General features: G+C 40.6%; 1 protein-coding gene across 1 annotated transcript in view; it reads left to right on the top strand.

Annotated features, from left to right (window-relative positions):
- The window catches only part of nlgn3a (neuroligin 3a), a 294,352-nt gene extending 290,598 nt beyond the window's left edge, over positions 1-3,754 (top strand). The window contains exon 8 of the mRNA XM_072270748.1: positions 1,790-3,754. Within this exon, the coding sequence (XP_072126849.1) occupies positions 1,790-2,645 (856 nt within the window). The 3' untranslated portion in view covers positions 2,646-3,754. The remainder of the gene's footprint in view (positions 1-1,789) is intronic.
- Positions 3,755-17,842: the final 14,088 nt, after the last annotated feature.

Here is a 17,842-nt window from a genome sequence, read left to right as displayed (position 1 = left end):
AGAACTGCCACTCACTGGATGTTATATTTTTGTTTTTTGCACATTTCACTCTATACTCCAGAGACGGTTGTGTGTTTCTGAAACACTCAAACTACCCTGTCTGGCAGCAACAACCATTCCACGGTCAGTCACTTAGAACACATTTATTCCCCATTGGTCTGAACAATAACTGAACCTCTTGTGTGCATCTTTAATGCATTGTTTTCCTGCCACATGATTGGCTGATTAGATATTTGCATTTATGAGCAGGCATACAGACCTACCTAATAAAGTGATCACTGAGTGTAGGTGGAGCAGTTAAAGGTGGAAGGTCATGTGATAAAACTCCCAAGAATACAACCTATCTACTGGCTCTGATGCCAATATACTACCTACCAACCCATAGGCCCTTGCTTTGTACAGTGCCTTCTTTATATAGCCTTCTGGAAATTGAAATCCAAGCCTCCAATATTTATGCTTGTTGGGACCTTCCAATGCTTACTTGAGGCCTGTTGTTGCTGAAATATTTTGGCAGTGAAGCCAGGCCAGTTGGGACTTTTCACTGACTCTGTAAGCAGCACAAAAGAAAAGCTATTGTTTTCAATTTTTCTGCCATTACTTGGAGTCAGCAAGAATACATTGCTTCAATCAGCCTCCTTGATTTTACCTTTAGGATATTTTAAGCAAACCAAGTGAACTACATCAGAATGAACTATATAACAATTGAACAGCTTCTCAGGCACACTTTTTTAACTTGAGATCTTAATTCAATCATTATGTGATATGTAATTTTATTACATATCACTTTTGCAGTGGAACCATATAGACATCTGGACTGTAACTAAATTCATCTGGTCCTTTAGTATAATGTGAAAGCTATCAGTAAAGGCTTACAGGTGCCAAAAGTTGCACAAAATTGTTAATGAAACTCAAGACCAAATTTTAACTGACCTTGGGTGTTCTGACTGTGGTGTATTTTGCCACACCAATGCTAATGTTCATTGGCCAAAACCAGCTTTCACCCCATGATAACTAATTTTGATTAATACCCATTAAAGTCTTGCATGAACATAACTTCATAAATGCGCTCACATTCGTTATTCAGTTTCTTAGCAGTCAATTGGTGCCTAGAGGTTCCTTCTGACTAGATTGACATGTAGAAAATAGAAGTAGAAATAGATAATTTGCCTTTCAAGCCCATTCCACTTTTCAATATGTTCATAGCTGTTTATCCAAATACAGTCCCCATTCCTGCTTTCTCCCAATACCCCTTGATGTGATGAGGTATTAGGACTATGTATAACTCCTTTCTGGATATATTTGATGATCTGGCCTTAATTGTCTTCTGTGACAGAGCATTCCACAGGTTCATCACTTTCTGCAAGAGGAAATTTCTCCGCATCTCCATCTAAATGGCTTTCCTTATATCTTTAGAATGTGACTCCTAGTTCTGGACTCCCCACTTTTAGGAACAATCTTCCTGCATCTACTTGGTTGAGTCCTATTAAAATTTTATTAATTTCAATGAAGATTAAGTCTGCCCAAATGTCCCAGTCTCTCTTCATGGCATCTGTTCTTCCATCTTAGGAATAAATCTGGTGAATCTATGTCACTCAAAGTAAACTACATGGATCCATTATCTGGGGATTAGTGTTGTCCATAGATACTGATAAATATTGATGTATATTGCATATTACATTAATTGCTCTTATTTTATACAGAATTGGACCAATAACTCAACAACTATCCTGATAAACATATTAGAACATTTTTCTATATCTAATCAGAATTGTTTTCTTTCTCCTTTCAGTGATCCCAACAAGCCAGTACCACAAGATACTAAGTTCATCCACACGAAAGCAAACCGCTTTGAAGAAGTGGCTTGGTCCAAGTACAACCCACGAGATCAGCTTTACCTCCACATTGGTCTGAAGCCACGAGTGCGCGAACACTACCGTGCTACCAAGGTGGCCTTTTGGAAGCACCTGGTCCCTCACCTGTACAACCTGCACGACATGTTCCAGTACACATCCACCACCACAAAGGTGCCCCAGCCCAACACTACTCCCATCTCCTACGCGACCAGGCGTCCCAACGGCAAGGCGTGGCCCTTCACCACCAAGCGGCCAGGCTCTGGCTTGAGTCCGGCTTTCAACTCCAATGAGCAACAGAAGGACAACTGGGATGCAGACCAAGACAGCGGTTCCCTGCTGATTGAGAACCCGCGGGACTACTCCACCGAACTAAGCGTCACCATTGCAGTGGGAGCCTCACTACTTTTCCTCAATGTTCTGGCATTCGCTGCTCTCTACTACCGCAAGGACAAGCGTCGCAATGACCCCCACCAGCAACCCAGCCCACAGCGCAACACCAGCAACGATATGGCGCATACGCAGGAGGAAGAGATCATGTCACTGCAAGTGAACCAAACCCACCACGAGTGTGAGAATATCCAGGCTCCCGAGTCCATGCGTCTTCCTTCACTGCCAGATTACACCCTGACTCTCCGCCGCTCACCAGATGACATCCCCCTCATGACCCCCAACACTATCACTATGATCCCTAATTCCTTGGTGGGCATGCAGTCCCTGCATCCTTACAACACCTTTGCTGCTGGGTTTAACAGCACAGGGCTGCCTCATTCACATTCCACCACTCGGGTATAGTCCTGGGCATTAATCTTCCAGGAGGCGGGAGTGAATGAGCCGCCGGGTAGAGATCCCTTCCTACATTGACTACTCCAGCCTGCTGGATTTTAACAACCATCCAATTAACATGTGCACTGCGCCATCCTTACAAAAGGCTCTCTCCCTGGGAACAAAGACATACATTCACACCGGGCCTTCTTATTTGAACAGGACAACTTGACATTTTATATAATAATCAAATTAAGAAAAAGTTAAAAAAAAATACAAAAATGAGGGAAAGTGAAAGTGCTTTTGTTACCAGTGCGGGGAAGCAGTGGCAGACATCTGCCCGTCTTTATCTCATTGTTCACATGCCTTAGCCATACAGGCTGCTATGTTCCATGCATTTTTTAATCACTGTTAGAGCAGCTTAGAATATACTAGTACCAAGGGGATTGGAAGAAGTGTGCACACGCTAAGACTGAAAGCATGTCACCTGGATTCTCCATGGTGGTTCTCCCAGTGAGCTGCCATACGTCCAGTGCGACTCACGAACATACTGGATGGTTGCAGTGATAGATCGGGAGAGGCTCCTGGAAAATTCCTGGTACGCTTGGTTCTTAATTAAACATTAAGCACTGTCAAGAGCAGAAGGAGAGATCATCTCCTCAGGTTTGGTTATTGTTTTGAGTTCATTTCTTTTTACTCAAATAGTCCTCGTATTAGTTAACTCTGAAGTGGGTCCAGAACCTTTCTGCAATGAATGCCCTGTTGTAATACCGGACAGTATTAATAGCTAAGTCATTGAAAAGGGTACCTAATCCAAGAGTGCAGCATTTTCAGCTCTCTCCAAGCTGCCAGTGAAGCTGTTCTTTTACTGCTATTGCACTTACCTTGACAGCCTGGGAAGCATTTTTTTGCCCACTCATTACCCCTCTGGTTGCCCTCTCCATATGATGAGCTGAAGCCCACATATCGGGGAAGCTCTCTGTATTTTTGTGGCTTGACAAAAATCTAACAAACTTTTTACAGATCTGTTTAATTTTCTTTGGGCTGTGTGGAGAATATTCAAGTAAAGCAAATAATACAGCTTTAGATAGTGTGCACCCCTTGATTTTTATACACAGTGAATTGTGACACGTGCCAAATTAGAACCAGCAAAATTTCTTGGTGGTGGTGGGTGGTGGGCGGTGGGGAGGGGGGAGGGGATTGTTTTTAACTGTGTCTGTTTTGTATTTTGGTATAAGCAATCTGTTGCTGTATGTTACTTCGTGAAAAACTAGTTTGCAATTGAGAGGGTGCCAAGCAATTTAGTGCCATAGATACACTCCATGTCCTGACAGTTTTCAATAAGATTTAGGCTTCAATCCCTGTGCTTGATCCAGACTGGTGAAGACCATGTTGTTAATAGAATGTTGTCTTCAATCCCACATAAATTTCTCCCATGATAACCAAACTCCATCCAAGTCTAAAACACATTAATCTCTTGGGAATTTCAAATGGAATTTTTACATTGTCTCAATTCTTCACCATACCAAGCAATGACACATACTCTGCATGCTGGTCAAAGGTTTTTAATGAGTTTTGGAGCCTTCTTTATGTTGTGGATGTGTGTTTAGTAGGATTGGATTGAAAGTGTTAAGGGGCTGAAATTGGTCCTCATTATACCTGTTTTGTGGTTGGAAAAACAGGTGCAAAATGTACTGTTTTCTGAGGAAAATCTCCTATATCCCGGGGGCTCCTAACAAATGTTGGACCACATTTTGATTAAGTACATTTTCTAGCAACCTTAATTGCTGCTTCAAATAGGCATTAAGCATTTTCATATATAAATCTCTGTTTTATGCCAACTAAATTGAACATGACAAGCAGTACATTAGTCAGGTAGCTCTGCTCAGTAAGCTACACAGCTGACCCAACAGAAAAAAAAGTTTACATTTTTAAAATTTGTCATAGAAGCAAGAATAATCATCCTGAGTCCACCTCACTCCCAAAAACCACTAATTATGGACATCAACCCATCTCCCATTGCCCTCTAACAATAAAAGCTGTTTCAGTTTCTTATTCATTCTACGGACAAGCTCCCTTTGGAGATGCAGTAAGCAGATTGAGAACTTCACTGGTTGCGCACTCTCAATGCACCATATGAAACCTCTCCTCCAGGGTTCCTTTCAGTACTTCCTGAACTAGACTGAAGGGAAGGAAGTAGATAATCACTTCCCAAATTTGAACACAATTTCCAATTCTAAGTAACAGCACATTACTCTCAATTCCCTGAAAATAGAATTGGATGCTATTTCACTTGTTCCTCACCCTATTATCCAATTTTTGAAAGTCAGAAAGTTTGGATGATAACATTTGGTTAAAATTCCAAACTCTGTTTGTAACATGGCAAATAATTGATGGAAGTTCAATTTCCATGATTATAGCCAATCTTCGCAGATACACAAATGAAAGACATTTCAAGTTGCCCATATTTGTAAGATGTAAACATTAGTTTTCATTCATTGCCTGTAAGTTTATTCCCCTATCTTCACCATTCTATCATCAATTTTTAACTATGTCATTCATTCAAAGACTTCCTATACATTACCCTGTTTGACAGCTGGCAATCTTGCCTCTTGAGTCAGAAGGCTTTGAGTATAAACCCTACTCCAGAAGCACAAAAACCGATGTGGGCATTTCCTCGCAGTACGGCAATGCACTTTTGGAGCTGTTGATTGAAACCCTACTGCTTCCTCAGCTAATCATGGCAATTGCGCTGTGCTGCACTCTAGCCAATATTCCCCACTTTGCACAATGTTTCCACAACAAAACTCGATCATGTTAACATAATTGTTTCCGGGAGCCTGATGTGCACAATTTAATAATAATTACCAAAATTGGCTGTGAAACACTTGGGATGTTAAAGGCATTACCTAAGTCTCTCTGTTCTGTGTTTGCCGTCCTACAGTATTATTCCTCTTTCTCTCATTCATTCTCTGTTCAATTAACTCTATACCCATCTTTTCATGCTATATCTAATCCTTTTGTGTATTGTTGTTCTTCACCTTATCAAGCAACAATAAATCTCAATTATTAATTATAAGGGGCAAGTTATTGTAATCAAACTCTAAAGAAGTCCCACTGACCAACTGCACATTAAATTCTAAACTATTTTTTCCAGCCACAGAAAAATAAATCAGGTTATTTTTCTTTTGCTTGTTAGGCTTTCATCCAAGTATTTTATAGCTGGAGGAAGATTCCTGCAATTATCAAGTATTTCAGCCAGCTGATAATAATGCTTCCCCCACAGGCCCTACACTCTTGCCCCCGCTAATCCTATAGTTTTTTAGATCTGCAAAAACCAAATGGTGGACATGATCGATGGGGAATCAGTGATTTTTTTTTAAGAAGAAAGCACTTCCCTATAGACGATTTTGTACAGTTTCTGCTTGGGTTTATTGGGCTGAGTTAAAGAATGTTGCACAGCATCAACAGGCATTTTGTGGTGTGTGGTATCTATCTTTCTGACCTTTCAGTTTTAATGTTTAATTTTGTATTGGGGGCCACTGTGAATTGATAAGTGGAGTTCTGTTGGTAGCTGTAGGACTGAAGTTATGGTTCCCTATTGTGTCAATGAAAGCACCTCATTTAAACATCTGAGCATTTGGGTTTAGAGCAATGATGATTATGCTTTTACCTATTTGTAATGTTAAAACCTGTCAAATCCTGTGCATCTGAGATCATATAGGTTAAGGGGCAAATCTTCCATCATATGTTCATAGATAACCCTTTGAGTACTGAGGGTACCTAATTCCACAAAAATCTAGATTTTATTTCTTCTCTGTTCTGTTTACACTGTATTGACTCTATATTTCTAATTTGAATATGTCTTTGTGCAGACCTTCTAAATATTTCTTAATTCATATGACTCTCAAAATATTGGAATTTGATTTGTTTTGATGCAGAAATGTCCCTGCAGAACTCAAAGGGTTAACAGCCACCCTAACTCAGGAGAGCAAAACAAAAACAAGACAAAAGTCTGTCTGGAGTGTTCCCTGGATCTTTCTATCTGAAGATATATAAGTACCAGTAATAATTTTTAATCATATAGAATATAAGATAAAATATAACACTGAAATATCTTAATCACTCCATATTAGTCTGAAAGAATATTTTCAAATGTACAGCGAAGGTATAAGTACAAGGAGTCATGGTGGGATTGCTCAATGCGTCATCCAGCCTTATGACTGCAGCCAATTTACAGATGCTGGATACAAGCCACCAGATATCAGACTGTCCTTCAGGAACATGTTGTAAAATCACAACATTTCTGATGTTGTATTAGATTTTTGTGCTACCGTGAAGGAGGCTGGTTGGATTCCTGCAACATTTTTTTCTGCCAGAGTGGATGTTACCATACCTTTAATTACAAATGTAGATATTGGAATCCTTCCCTATTCCGTGACAGAATTGCACACTAAGCCAGAGCCCAGAGTCTATATGTTATACTTTAATAAGGACCAGCTGGAACTTTGTTCTAGTTTACAAGCTCATTCCTAGCCCCAGTAAGTGTTCCACCTCACTTTGATCCCAGTGTGTTTTCTACATTAAATACTTCTTTTCTCCACGCTACCCTTTAACCGCAATGTTTCTTTTAATCTCTGATTGATGGTGGAGTGTTTCTGCATCGAAATAAAATGATAACAAAATGCGGGAGTGTCAGTTTGTTTACTGAGCATCTGCATTCATTGATGGGTAATATCTACCCGTATATCCATTCTTTTTTCTTCTGGATTTATTAATGCATTATTAAAGTGAAAGACTATGAAAATCATTAAAGAAATGGAATTCATTTGTTTAGGCTATTAAGCCTAACATTGATAATGGGTTAATTATTGAAGAGGTTCTGAGGGACAGTATCAATCATTCAGAAACATGCAGATTTAATCAAGGACAGGCAGCCTGGATCTGTCAAGGGAAGGTCACATTTGACTAATGATTGAATATTTTGAGAAGATGACAAGGTTGATGAGGTAGTGAACTTGGTGTGATCTACATGGAATTTAATAAAGTGTTTGACAATGTCTCATATGACATATCAATCAGAAAAGCAAGGCTTTGAGAACGTACCTTAATTGTTCACCCTGTCCACCTGATAAATATTTGCCACAACAGGGCTAGGAGAAGAAAGCCAGTTTAGGGTGTCTGTCATCAGGCATGAAAAAGGTGTATAAACCACAGGAAGAATTCAAGTGGGTCAAGCCTCATCTGTGATGGCAAAGGGGAGATCAATGTTTTGGGATGAGACCTTGTATCAGGACCAAGAGTGTAAAGGAAAGGTAGTCAGAATATTGAAATGTGAGGGAGGGATGAAGAGAGATTGGTGAACAGAGCTGGAGCCAAATGAGAAGGGCTGCGTAGAATGATGGACAAATTAAGCCAGATGGGGGAGTGAAAAGTGTTGTGTCAGAAGCTGGTAGGTGATAGGTGGAAGCACATAAGGTAGAGATGATGGGCAGGGTGAGGAAAGGGTGAAAAGAAATGTGAAATGGAGAATAAACCCAGCTAAATAGGTATGTGGATGATGGGCTGATGAAATAGATGGAGAAGGGTAATGTGCCTTACTAATGTGAAGGTGAGGGTGGAAAATGTGAATAAAGTGACAGAGGGAGAGATCCATGGTTGATTGATATAAGTGGAAAATGGAAACGGGGACTGTGGGTTACACGGACTTGGAAAATTCTTTATAGATCCCAAAGAAAATTTTACTGTCGCGGTAGCAGTACAAGTGCACAGATATACAAATTTGCAAATAATAGAAGAGAAGTAAGAACAAATAAAAAAAATAAGTTACTTCAAACAGTCTAACAGGAAGGGTCATCACTTCCCTGGCTATAGATTGACTCATTATATAGCCTAATGGCCAAGGGTAAAAATGACCCCATACAGTGCCCTTTGGAGCAGCGCAGTTGTCAGTAGTCTCTTATTAAAAGTGCTCCTCTGTTCAGCCAAGGTGACGTGCAGAGGGTAAGAAACATTGTCCAGTATTGCCAGGATTTTCCGTAGGGTCTTTTATTCTATCACAGCTCCAGTGTGTTCAGTTCAACTCCTGTAACAGAGCCAGACTTTTTAATCAGTTTATTGAGCCCGTTGGCATCACCTGTGTTGCTCCAGCACACCACCACATAGAAAGGCATATAAGGTCGTACTGGTGACAACAGACAAGTAGAACATGTGAGGGAAAGGCCTCCATACTCCAAAGGTCCTCAGTCAACTCAGGTAGTAGAGGCAACTCCGGCCCTTCTTGTACACAGCCTCTGTGTTGCTGCTCTAGTCAAGTCTGTCATCCAGGTGCACTCCCAGGTACCTGTAGGTCATCCACGTCCTCACCATCAATAGTAACAGGGAGCAGTGCAGGCTTAGTCTTCCTAAAGTCAGATGGGTTGGTGCGGGAATAGGAAGAGGAGTTGAAATGATGCAAAACCAAAAGCTCATGATGGCCAGTGCAGGCAGAGCACATGTGTTCCACAAGACACTGAAGAACTGGCAAAAATGGTGAAGGTTGATATGCTGAATACAGAGGCTAGTGCTGAGGACTAAGGGAGTCCCATCTTTGGTTTGTGTGGAAAGGGGTTGGGGGAAAGCAAGGATATGGGAAATGGAAGAAATGCATGTCGGGGCTCAATTAGCAGGGATGGAGATGAAGCCATGGTTCTGAAAGATGGTGGACTTTTCAGAAGTCTTAGGATGGTAAGCCTCATCTTGAGAATAGATGCAGCACCATTAAAAAACAGGTGGAAGTGTAGTTGAGCTGGCTATGAGAGTCTATGGGTTTCACAGTAGACATCAGAGGTTAGCTTGTCTTCTGAGATGGAGGCAGAGAAATCCAGGAAAAGAAGAGGAGTGTCAAAAATTGTCCAGGTGAATTAAAGGGCAGTGTGAAAGTTGGTAGCAAAGGTGGTAAAATATGTAAGTTTTGTACAACCACAGGAAACAGATTTAATATATATATTGTGCAGATGCTGGAACTCTCGAACAATACACACACAATGCTGGAGAAATTCATGAAGGGTCTCAGCACAACTGTTTATTTTCTTCCATAGACTCAGTCTGAACTGCTGAGCTCCTCCAGCACTTTGTGTGTGTTATTTATGCACAGTACTCAACAAACTAATGGGGCTAAAGACTGACAAGTCCCTAGATCTGATAATCCATTTCATGGCTGTAAGCTATCAAAATTCCTTGGATTTTGAAGATGTCCCAGAGGAATGAAAAACCATGAATGTCATGCTACAATTCAAAAAGGGAGGGAGACAGAAAGTTGAAAGAATTAGGCCTGGTAGCCTAACATCTGCTAATGGGAAGTTCTGATGAAGTGACCCAAACTTGAAATATTCATTCTGATTCTTTTCCTACATATGCTGTCTGATGCCCTGAGCATTTACAGCATGTTCTGTTTTCATTCCATATTTTCTAAAACTCATGAAATAACCATATAACAATTACAGCACGGAAACAGGCCATCTCAGCCCTTCTAGTCTGTGCCGAACTCTTACCCTCACCTAGTCCCACCGACCTGCACTCAGCCCATAACCCTCCATTCCTTTCCTGTCCATATATATATCCAATTTAACTTTAAATGCTAACATCGAACCTGCCTCAACCACTTCTGCTGGAAGCTCATTCCACACAAATAAATACAAGCCTCCTGAATGCCCTCGTCACTATCTATCTACATGTCCTGCTGCCTTCAAGAATTTGTGCTTATTTGATGTTGCCTATTGGACTGGTATATTTGTCCAGGTCTGGTACTACTAGGTTGTCAATGTGGACTCTGATGATCCAGGTTCTGTACTACGTACTAAGGAATGGAGTTGCAATGGTATGATCTAGCTCTCTCTCTGTCTCTCACACACACACACACACACTCTCTCACACACATGCTCTCTCTCACACACACTCTCTCTCTCTCACCCTCAACCACAGTCCCTCACCCTCACACCCTCTCTCACCTTCACCCTCACCCACATCCCCTCACCCTCACCCTCTCTCTCATAAAGAACGCAAGGAAATGACAGAATAAGTAGGCTAGCCACCTGCACCCTCAAGACCCCTGCACCATTCAGTATGACAATGGCTGATTTACTTTGGCCTCATCTCCTCTCCTGTGTCAGTTACTCATATGTCTCAATTCTCTGATTTTTTTACACCTTTCCCTAATTTCTTCTCCCCCCCCCCCTTCAACTCCCTGGGTTTCTGAATCTTCTTTACCTCAGTGTCTAATTGGCTTGAGTTGCTCCCCCAGAATGAGGAGAAATTCATCTCCATCAACCAGCGAGAGAAGATTTTAGCTAAATAAACACCAACAGTGCAATAAAAGTAACATGTTCCATCCCTGGCCAGTACTGACTGGGTGGCTGCTGACTTTTCAAGCAGGTTGGGATTGCCAGAGAGTGCAGCCATGTCATCAAAGGGAAACAACTCAACCTGCCTCAGGCATCACTAGGCTTTCAACTACAAATGTACCAGATGCTCTGTAAACATTGATATATGTTTTTAATAAGACTTCCATCATTGATGAGTGAAGGGGGCTGTTTGAAATACTCAGAGAGAAGGGAGAAAAGCTGCAGCAGGGTAGTTCAAGTGAGACAGGAACTGAAATAGATGTGAGAGCAAAGTGTCAGAAAGAATGCAAAAGGCAAACCTGGAGAATGAAAGGAGGGTCAGAGAGAGGCTAATGGTGGGAGAAAGGTTGAAAAATGAGAATTGCAAAACAGGGAGCAGGTTAGGTGACAATCATTTCACTACATACATTGATAATGAATTAACGTGGACTTCGACACTAGCATTTGACAGTAACCAGAGTTAGCAGATGGTTGGTTGAGAGTATGATGACGTTGATTTCTTCACTGTCCTGTATCCCAGTCAATCCACCACAGTTTTGTTACAGTACCTTTACCATTATATCAGTAAATAGACACTTCAGCAGAAGGCATTGCTGTTCTATAATTAATTAAATAATTATCCAACTGCAAAGTCGACATTTATAAGAAAACCACCATGGATATTATGGATTGAATGGTCCTTTTTATGCCTTTCTTTAACTTTATAAAAATATTGTATCGAATTTGGTTGTAAAAATATTCCTCAGAAGCAACATTTGCCTAGTATATGCTGACAGTGCGTAGTCCTGCTTCATAACATTGTGATTAATCATTTTAGTGGATTTTAAGAATGGCACTTACTAGATCTGATCTGACAGACCAGATGATAAAATGATTGAAAGCTGCATTCTCAAAATTGCTGCAAAATACCTCATTGCGTCCACACTGATTTGTCAAAATTTTATCAATAGAACTTAGAAAATAACAGAAAAAAATGTGAACCAAAATAGATAAAATAGATATTAAATTTTGTCTGTGCTTCCTTATCCAATTATCGTACATCCTGTTAATACCCTTTGTTCCAAAAACTACATTTTATCTTCCAATTATGTGTGCAGTGGAGAGACTGCTTAAACGGACACCATTCAAAGCAAATAACACTTGAATATGGCTATTTCTGAGTATTCAACTGCATGCAATTGCCTTTGAAGTCCAATGACCGCTATTTTTCACAGCTATGTCCCACAGAGTATTTTGAGATAAATAGAGCACTTTTACTAACATTGAAACTCCTGTTGGATAAAAACAAACTATTGTTTAACCCACTCTGTTTGCTTCATCAACACAAAAGATTCTACAGATGCAGGAAATCACAAGCAACTCCTCCAAAATGCTGAAGGAGCTCAACAAGTCAGGTAGGATCGATGGAGGGGAATAAGCAGTCAACGTTTTGGACCGAGACTCTCCGTGAGGACTAGAAAGGAAGGGGGAAGAAGCCAGAATAAGGGGGGGGGGGTGAAGAAGGAGTATAAACTGACAAGTCATATTTAAAACCTGGTGAGGGAGATGGTGGGTAGGTAAGGGAGGGAGGATGAAGTGAAAAGCTAGAAGGTGAGAGGTGAAGGGCTGAAAAGAAGGAATTTGATAGGAGAGGACAGTGGGCCATGAAGAAAAGGGAAGGAAGAGGACCACCAGAAGGTGTGATGTGCAGGGGAGCAGAGGAGAAGGGGTGAGAGGAGAACCAGAAAAGTAAATGGAAAAAGCAAGGGGGGGGGGGAGAAAATTTGCACAGAAATTGAGGTCAATGGCACCAGGTTAGAGGCTACTCAGACAGAATGTGAGGTGTTGCTTCTGCAACCTGAGTGTGGTCTCATTGTGGAGGGAGAGGAGGGTGTGGGCAGTCATGGAGAGGGAATGGGAAGTCAAAATAAAATGGGTGAGCACTGGGATATCCCACTTCTCATGGCAGACAGAGTGAAGGTGCTCAATGAAATGGTCCCTCAATCAACATCGGGTCTCACCATTGTCGAGAAAGCCACACCAATATTTACTTTGAATGGTATCTGTGTAATCAATTTCCCTGCTGCACATATGATTTAAGATGAAATGCATTTTTGAGACAAAGGGTATTCAAAGATGACTGTTGCTCAACATCTGGATGCAAAATGAATTGATCAATCTGATCTGCAGCTTCTGTATAGCTAGTGGCCTTAAATGCCGTATAAGGAATTAATTCGTTGCATCTTTTATACCTCACTATTCGAACCACTGTATTAGGGATCAATCACTTACGGTTTCCGTATCTTGTTGCAGTAAACACAGTGTCAGAGATTGATAAACTGGCACCAGTATTTCTGATTACTGGGACTACTGTATCAGAGGTTGATTATCCAAAGGTCCCACTTATCTCTCGGTAGTCAGTATTGTAACACATACAACATACAGTACTGTGCAAAGTCTTAGGCACATACATATAGGTAGGGTGCCTAAGACCAGTGTGTAGTACTGTGGTAATTCTATGTATGGTGCTGTACTCCTGATGCTGCCACAAAAAAAAAACCTAATTTCATGACATATGTGAGTGATGATCAACCTAATTCGGATATGGGTCTCTGTTGAGAACTGAGAGTGGAAAGTGGTCCGGGAGAGGGGAATCATGGATGAGAAAAGCAGAAGGGAGAGAGAAGCATCAGTGAGACATGCCGTAATTGTCAATAAACCAAAATGTTTGAAATCAAATGGCCTGGCCTGGTGTCTCAGGCCTGGGTGTGGCTGCACCCACGTCATCCCCACACCTGGCAATCCTTCTCTGCGGCTTGTCCCACACCCCTCCCGCAATGCTCCACCCTTGCTATTCCCAACATACTTTGCTCCCGCCAGATTAGCAATCTCGCTCTCCGCTCCACGTTGACAAATACAGTACTGTGCAAAGGCTTGGGCATCCTAACTATATATATATACCTAAGACTTTTGTACAATACTGCATGCATCTGACTACAGTAAGGGTTGAATTAAAAACATAAAACATAAAATCCTGGAAATGCATAGGATTTCTGGCAACACCTGTGAAGAATGAAAAAGGTTATATTTCATTAAACCCGAACTACTGAAGATGCTGTAAAATTGAAATATAAGTCTTGTAAACAGATTAGGCTGCATCTGTGGAGGAAGAAACACAGGGAACATGGCAGATCAATGATCTCTTATCGTTATTGAAAAAAAAAATTACATGGACGGTCTTTAAAAATACAGGAGGCAGTGTAAGGGGAGGGGGTTGAGGAAATGAAAAAGGAAAGATCTGTGACTGAACAAAAGGCCGGAAAGGTTAATCAGCAAAAGTGATAACATTTCAGTAAACAAAAGGGATCCAAGGAGAGAGTAACAAAACATAAATCTCGAGGAAATTCAATTCCAAGAATTAAAGTTCAAAGTTCAAAGTAAATTTATTGTCAATGTACATAAGTAGAATCACTATCTAAAATTACCAAGATCTATGTTCAGTATAAAATATGGGAAAGTGCACAGTCAAAAAAGAGGCCATGTTCCTCAATTTTGCATTGAGCTGCAATGGAGAAGTATAGGATACAGAGTACAAATAATTCAAACCGGGAGTGAATTACAGAGTAAAGATTCAACTGAATGTACGTCATACCAGTGTACAGAACACTAATGTTTCACATGGGAGATAACCACCCAATCTATATTTGGTTTTACCTTAGTGGAGGACTTCATATGATGAGCTGTGAAGAGAGTGCACTGAAAAGGAATTTTGTAGATGGTGAAAAGGAAGAGTCAAAGGGCTAGGGCTACAACTGTGACATAGAAAGAATACTGAAATGAAAAGTGAGTGGTGGCATTAGGAGTTAAGTTTTGTAGTGACATCATCCTGGAGATGGCAAAAATGTTCTAGGGTGATCTGCTTAATACAGGGTCTGGTGGGGTTGAAAGTAAGGCTAAGAGGACCCTTATCCTGGAGAAATGGGTCCTCTTATCCTGAAAAGAGATCAGGGAAGATGGTAGATGTGCAGAAAATGAAACAAACATGGGTGATGGACGATCCTGAAAACTAAGATGGAGGAGAATTCTTGGTTGAAAAAGAAACGTTAGAGGCAATGGTATGGCAGGTGATTTGTCAGAACAGAAATGATAATATTAGGAACTGGAAGAGAGGGAACATCATGACAAGAAATGGATCAGCAAGGAGTCTATGTGGGAATCAGTCAGATGTGAGAATCGATAAATACATGGTGCCTATTTATGTATACAAATGGAGAAGCAGTAATCAAGAAAGGATGGGGAGATGAACCATCAGAAGGTGAAGAGTGAAGAAGGAGTGGAAACTGGAAGCAAAGAAGGCATCTTCTATATTGAGAATAACAGCAGGAATAACAATGATAACTGCATCTTTGTAAAAATATGCAAGAGGATAATTCTTATTTTTCTTATAGTAACTTTTACTCCCTGAACCTATAGTATTTTTGCTTTTGTAAAATGAATACCACACCAAATTTTAATTGTCTGCAATTTACATGTATGTGGATGTACTAATATTCAGTAACATCTATCTAGCAGGAGTTCCTAACCTGGGGTTATGGACCCTTTTCTTAATGGTATTGGGCCATGGCATACGAAAGGGTGGGAATCCCTGGTCTGTGCATCACACTGCAGCAAGTACTGAACTGAACATGAGTCACCTTTTATTTCCCTCTGTGTTAGACTACAGTGAACAGGGATAGACCAAAACCATGTATATAATTGCAATAATCGCTGATCTTATTGAAAATCTAGACTGCTTTTACAAGTAGAAGCTGCTTTAATATTTCATGATAATTGATGGGAATATCGCTGAGTCATACGTCTGATGAATTCTGAGGCTCTTGCTTAAATTCATGCTGAACTGATTATAATGAGTTGGAGGAACGCCAGTATAGGGAAGAGAAAATCAGTCTTAATTCATGTTCGCAGATGATATCCAGTGACACTGGCTAGAAAATGCACATGAGAGATAATGGGTAAGACAAAGTAAAGGCTTGTTATAATATGTTTCTAGCCTTTCAGCATTCCATTACAGTTATGTGTTGTTCCACTCTAGCCTGAGAAAAAAGTCCACCTGGGCAAGAAACGGAAGGAGAACTGACACCTGTGGAATTATACTCCACCAAGGAGATTATAGGTGAGATAAGAAATCTGAGAAAATTAAAATTATTCCTTGTTTAAGATTCAGAATGATGCTAATTAGATTAATGATAAATAGATTCTTACTCTTAGATGTGGCAGTGATCTATAAACTGTAACAGTCAAGAGGTTCTGACCATGATAAATGAATAGATAGAAAGATCAGATAACTATAAGAACTGTTGGATAGGTGGATAACCAACTGCATTTCTCTTTTGACATGGAAAAATTATGTCAGAAGTTACTTGAGATATCAGGAGCACTGGAAATTGTTATTTTAACTTCAAAATAGATTCTAGTGAATTGAAATAATTTGTCTTGGAGGTTAGTTATTCTTAAAATGAATCTTAGTGTTGTGACTGTGCACAACTACATATTAAATAAAAGCATGCAAGCGAGAGATGGCTTTAACTGGTGAATTCACATTGCAGCGAGAGCGGGAGAAAACAATATGCATGCGTAGACAACAGCACATAAACAGACAACAGATCAATACATAAATCTGGGGGGGGGAGAGGTTATAGCTCTAAAAGAAATAGATTCATACATTACACTTCCTCCCCTTTAGATTATTGCACCATGGAAGTGTATTTGTTCAAAACATTCAATTTCCCTTTCATAAATCCATATTCCAAATAAACATGGTTTCACAATAACAGCCCATTACTAACTTCGCAGTTCTAAAGGTTCAGTCTATTGGGTAGTGCTATGTTTCTCTGAGGATAGCACTTCTGGACCTGTGAAGTGGCATCAGGTTTGGTAGACGTCTTGTCTAAAACAACATTCTCGGTTTCCCCAGTCACATTGCTGTTAGTGACATGACCATCACTGAGAAGTAAGTCCAGTGACTGTAATGTGTCCATCTTGTTGGATGCAGTCAACTCAGGTATGTTGTTCTGTTGAGCATCCAGTAGCTTGTCCACATGACATCTTCATGTCTGATCTCCAACATCCACCATGTATGTCAGTGGTCCAGTTCTTGTAGCCTTCAAATTCATCAGCTTTCCCAACTGAAGTCATTGCTAAGTTATTTTCACTTTAGTTTCAGTGTGCCTTTCACTGTGTATAATACGGGCAGTTACTCAAGCCTTTGTTAACATCCATGACAGCTGTCTCATGCTGTTCAACTCTCGTTGTTTAGTCCAGTAACTGTCGGTGCAGTTCATGATATTTTCTGACATTCAGGTCCCACTGCCGTTACCAACTTGTTGCATCTGTGCACAACTACACATATATGAGGTAAAAGCATGCACATGGGAGATGGCTTTAACTGGAATATTCATATTGCAGAGAGAGAGAACAATGTGCATGTGTAGGCATCAGCGCATGTGCAGACAACAGGTCAATACGTAGTGCTGTGGGGGGGGGGGGTGGAATCAGTGCTCTAAAAGAAATAGGTCCATACATTACTTTTAGGACCTAGAAGACCATGAGGCTGATGTAATGGCAAAGTTGAAGGCAAAACATAAAGTCATGTGATTTATTCATTCTGCACTGCAGCTATAGAATAGCAAAGCTGTCTTCTGTCAGATGCAATCTACTCTTGCATGCTGCAGGCAGTTTTGGTCAATGAGCTCACTGAATTATCTCATACTGCGGTATGAGTATCATGGCACACTCAGGTACCACTGAACTGATATATAGCCACTGACATTGAAATCAATCAAACCACGCTCACTTACTGTCTGTTTA

The sequence above is a fragment of the Mobula birostris genome, chromosome 10, assembly GCF_030028105.1.
Source record: "Mobula birostris isolate sMobBir1 chromosome 10, sMobBir1.hap1, whole genome shotgun sequence".
NCBI lineage: Eukaryota > Metazoa > Chordata > Chondrichthyes > Myliobatiformes > Myliobatidae > Mobula > Mobula birostris.
The sequence above is the reverse complement of the archived record's forward strand: the minus strand, read 5'-3'. Positions and strand labels throughout refer to the sequence as shown.